Source organism: Equus quagga, chromosome 13 (assembly GCF_021613505.1).
Source record: "Equus quagga isolate Etosha38 chromosome 13, UCLA_HA_Equagga_1.0, whole genome shotgun sequence".
Lineage (NCBI taxonomy): Eukaryota > Metazoa > Chordata > Mammalia > Perissodactyla > Equidae > Equus > Equus quagga.
The window spans coordinates 34,852,699-34,857,890 of NC_060279.1; the positions used below are offsets into that span (position 1 = coordinate 34,852,699).

The 5,192-nt window shown below is 42.6% G+C and overlaps 1 protein-coding gene across 1 annotated transcript; it reads right to left on the reverse strand.

Annotated features, from left to right (window-relative positions):
* Nucleotides 1–301: 301 nt before the first annotated feature.
* On the reverse strand, nt 302–3,773 carry LOC124251018 (T-cell surface glycoprotein CD1b-like). The gene is made up of 6 exons (XM_046683419.1): nt 3,713–3,773; nt 3,164–3,430; nt 2,217–2,495; nt 1,454–1,732; nt 1,022–1,115; nt 302–356 (listed from the first exon to the last, which is right to left on the reverse strand). The coding sequence occupies exons 1-6, from the start codon at nt 3,771–3,773 to the stop codon at nt 335–337; spliced, it is 1,002 nt and encodes a 333-aa protein (XP_046539375.1). The 3' UTR covers nt 302–334.
* Between the last annotated feature and the right edge of the window lie 1,419 nt (nt 3,774–5,192).

A 5,192-nucleotide genomic window follows, 5' to 3' on the forward strand; every position in this document is an offset into this window, starting at 1 on the left:
AGAAAAAGAGTTTTAAAACAGGAAGCCAAACGAAGGTCACCATTAAGTTGTACATCATATTTCATTTATTCTCAGACACATTCTTTCTCACATTTCGCATGTATAAAATCTAGGTAGATCCTACTACTGATACTGTCTCATAATAAATTTGCAGTTTTTAATTATTTTTCTGCTAGCCTACAAATTATGATTTACCTTACAAACTATGGGAACTCTTATTTGATCAAATATGATGATTGTTTGAGGAAATATGATGAGATTGATTCCTGGGCTGACAATTTGAGTTTCTGGGCTTCTAGGTCCTTATTCCAAATGTAAAAGGAGAGATGAGAGCTCATGGGATATTCAGATATGACCTGTTAAGAACACAAGAGAAAAATAGCTCTACATGAAAGATATCTGTACACTCATGTGCATAGTAGTGTTATTCACAATAGCCAAAAGGTGGACTTGTGTCCATTGACAGATGAATGAATAAGCAAAATGTGTTTTTTATATATACATAATGCCATATTATGGAGCCTTAAAAAAGAAGGAAATTCTGACATATGCTACAACATGGATGAACAATGAGGATGTTATGCTAAGTGAAATAAGCTAACCACAAAAATACAAACACTGATGATTTAATCTGTATGAGGTACTTAGTGTAGTCAAACTTATATAGACAGAAAATAGAATGGTGGTTGCCAGGGTCTGGGGGAGCAGAGACTAGGGAGATGTTTAATGGGTATAGAGTTTTGTTTTTTCAAGATGAAAAGAGTTCTAGAGATTGGTTGCACAAGAATGTGAGTGTACTGAATATTACTAAACTGCACCTTTTAAAAAGGCAAAATGGTAAGTTTTATGTCATGTGTATTTTACCACAATTTAAAAAAAATATATTTACATAAATAAGATGGGAGTTGGGAAGAAAGAGGAAAGGATCCAGTGGTAAGATTGAGGCTATAGTCATATAAATAGACAAAATGGTAGACAAGAGTGGGAGGGTGGACAGAAAAGATTAAAAATAATAACTCACCAGCGCCTCCAAAACCATAATGCAAAACATATCAAGAGGATCAAGGAGGGCACTATTATTGACAAAACTATCAAGCCGATGGAGGTGGAACGTCCTGGAAATTGGGAGAGAACACAAGGATATCACTGTAAAACCCTCTAATTCCTCAAAATTCTCTAATTCTCTTGACCTGCCTTTGCTCACGTGAGTGTCAGCACTACCATTCATCTGCTTCCAACGTACGGGCATCTCCAACTCCTTCTCTCATGTTCCTGGACATAATTTATCCATATCCATATCATCTATTTTTATTCCTACTGGGACTGGAGTCCCAGAAATCTCTCTGTGTCTTACTCTTTCTCATCTGTCAAGTCCCACCTCTTCCCCAGTCCCTCCCTCTATGCTTGAGAACCATCTCCTCCAATTTCCATCTGAGCCCCAGTTCTTTCTCACCCCAGTAGAGGATGATGTCCTGGCCTCCTAGACTGCTGTGCCTCACTCGGCAAGCCAGGCCAGCTGCTTCCCCGGCTGCCACATCCAGGGTTACTCGGAGATACCACGTCCCATCAGCATTGGGCAGGACATCACCTTGCTGAGTGCCTGGCTGTTCCTGCTCACCCCGCATCCACATCACCCACACAGGCTTTGGGTAGAATCCTGAGACGTGACACACCAGCAGGAGATGGCCAGGCCCAGGAGCGGGGCCACTGGACAGCCAGGCCTCGGGCTTCACTGAGGCAGAAAAGGGCAGAGAGAGTGTTAGATTATGACTATAATCTAGAGTATAGGGACTCAGAAGCCCACAAGTTTGACAGTGACCGCTTCCACTCCTTTGGGAACCAAATTACTTTATTGATTAAGACCCTCTCTTCTTAAGTACCTCCTACTCTTCAATTTAAAGAACGTAGTTGGGGGTGGGGTGCTGGCCTGCTGGCGCAGCAGTTAAATGCCCACGTTCTGCTTTGGTGGCCCAGGGTTCACCGGTTTGGATTCCGGGTGCAGACATGGCACCACTTGGCAAGCCATGCTGTGGTAGGCGTCCCACATATAAAGTAGAGGAAGATGGGCACAGATGTTAGCTCAGGGCCAGTTTTCCTCAGCAAAAAGAGGAGGATTGGCGCAGGTAGCTCAGCGCTAATCTTCCTCAAAAAAAAAAAAAAAAAAAGAAGGTAGTGGGAAGTAAAATAGAAAATCTTGGGGAGAGGATAAGACTTACCTTGCCTCTGCAATTCTGCCTTCCCTGCATCGAGGACACCCAAGAGATATCGAGGGCAGGTTTCTAAGAGGAGCTTCCTTATGATATCAGCGATCCCTTGATACTGAGAGATGAGTGTACAAAACTTCTGCGCCCTGCTGCCACCCTCTGGGGCAGGTGCACATGATTCATTCTTGATGCTCAGGAAATCCAGTCCTCCTAAAGCACCCCTCAAGAAGCTTACTGTGGTCCCCCCAGAATGCAGCTCACAGCCTGCTATGCCCTGTATCTCAAAGGGGTCTGGATAGAAGGAAAATAGAGACAACGTTATTAAAAAGCAAATGAGAAATAAAGGGATGGGAAAAGGATATAAGGTTTTGGGTTTTGGTGGGGAGAAAGGTCTGAAATGTGAAATGATGAGCCAAAAACCAATTACAGTACTCAGAGGTGTTTCAAAAAGAAAAGCATTGAGGAGAGATATGCATGTCGTAAATGGTGGAGGAGGGCTACTGAAGAAACATGAGATGGGGAGGAGGGGGGTAAAGTGTGAGGAGCAGGGTGATGGGCTCAGGAGCATAGCAGTCCAGGGTGAATGAGAGGATCGCATTGAGAAGAACAAAATGCTCAAGGAGATGGATTGGCAGAAGAGGTAGTCACACTTTAGTCCACCCAGGCACAGGGTAGGAGAAGGAAGAGTCTCTTGCTTGGAGTTTGAGAAAAGTAAGTTATACACAAACAAACTAGGAAATGGTTACAAAGGGGGAACTTCATCTAACAGACAAAAGTGTAGGAAGCAGGAAGATTTTGGAATGTTTTGTGGAGGTATGAAGTCAGAGTAGGAGACCACTCTAGAGATGCAGTTGGGTAAAGTGGGAAGGAAAGGAGAAAGTTCAGAGGGAGCAGTAGCCTGAATTAAGAGAGAGAAAAAAGTCATTGAGCATCTCCCCAGATCAGAGGACCACACTCACATTCCATCTGGAATTCACTGACGCGGTCCTGCACTTCCCGAATGAATCCTATGAGGTAGACTCGGAATAGCTCCTCCAGCTCAGTCACCTCCTCATCACTGAGGTTTCCCTTGGACCAGGGCTTCAGGAAAATGGCAGTGCCCGAGTCACTGTCCCAGCCATGGATCTGCAAATCATCCAACCAGCCTGAGCCTTGATTTTGTGCCCAGGTACTGTTGGCGAAGGATGAGATCTGGATGACATGGAAAGAAGTTGGCCCCTGGAAGGCTGTGGATAGTGGAAGGATAAGAAAAGTGTGGAGAAAGGAAGAAGGAGAAAGGAACAAAAACAATGAAAATTGAAAAGATCCAAAGAAAAAGAATCCAGAATATGAAGAAACCATAGAGCCTGAGACATTTGCCTTCCCCAGCGCCTCAGGCTCCCTCCCAAACCTCCTGAATAGGAGAAGAGTGCTAGAGACAGGAGGGCCCAGACTGTTAGTGGTAAGCGCAGCATACTTTTATCCACATGCCCTGCTTCTGTGCTGGGAGCTGCCGGAGGTGCTCTTACCGTGCTCATTGTCACCACCTGGGAAGAGAACTGCTGACAATAGAAGTGGCAGAAGCAGCATTTCACTAGGAGATAGAGCTTCTGACTCTCAGAGCTGGTGTTTAATCTCTGAATTCAGCAAACTTTTTTCTCAATACTCTATAGTCAATCTCTCTCTCTTCCAGCTGACAAATCTCTTCCTCATTCGCATTGCACATCCCTGACAAGCCGTGCCTCCCACAGCTCTGGACCTCCCACTCTGTCTCTCATTTCCAGTCCTGACTTCTAGAATTTTTTTTTTTTAATCTCCCAGTCTTCCAGCTACTCTCCCTGACCTCAGCTTCCTTTATACTTACTACCTTGGAAAAGCCTTCGTGTGATATTTAAAGATCTTTTTACATCCCCTAATCCTTTACTTCTATATCTGTTAAATAAGAAAGTAATGTTAAAAAATCGTCCAGCTTCCAGCCTGCTTTAATCTAGAAGGATTCTTTTGGTTTATCCTCCCAACTCAACCTTCCTCCCCCCAGCCCTCTTTTCTCTGGCACTCTGTCATTACCTCTTCCCAACGTTCTCAATGGCTCTTCTTTCTTGTCTCATCCCTCTTGTCTAGTCTCTCCAACCCCACGTTCTTGTTTCTGTGTGTGTGGTGACAATCATTTACATGAAGGAAAAGCATTAAAACATCACCTGGACTATAATATTTCAGACCCAAATTCCAGAATCAACTATGATAAATACTGCAATTTATAATCCAAGCAAAATTATCTTATACCATGGCAATTTTTAAAAATTATCTTATTGAGGTCATATTGGTTTGAAACATTGTGTAATTTCAGGTGTACATGATTGTATATTAATTTCTATATAGACTGCATTGTGCTCATCTGCAATAGTCTAGCTTTTCTCCATCACCATACATATGTGCCCCTTTACTCCTATTGGCCTCCCACCACCACCTCCCCCTCTGGTAACTACTAATCTTTTCTCTTTATCCATGTGTTTGTTTATCTTCCACATATGACTGAACTCATACAGTGTTTGTCTTTCTCTGTCTGGCTTATTTTTCTTAACAAATACCCTCAAAGTCTATCCATGTTGTAGCAAATGACACGATTTTGTCTTTTTTTATGACTGAGTAGTATTCCATTGTGTGTGTGTGTGTGTGTGTGTGTGTGTGTGTATAAATCTTATTTATCCATTCATCCATTGATGCATTGATGGGCACTTGGGTTGCTTCCACATCTTGGCTATTGTGAATAATACTGAGAGAAACATAGGGATGCACAAATCTCTTTGTATTGTTGATTTCATGTTCTTTGGATAAATACCCAGTAGTGGGATAGCTGGACCATATTGTATTTTTATTTTTAAATTTTGAGAAATCTCCATACTGTTTTCCATAGTGGCTGCACCAGTTTTCATTCCTACCAGCAGTGTATGAGGGTTCCTTTTTCTTCACATACTCTCCATCATTTGTTACTTTTTGTCTTGTTAATTA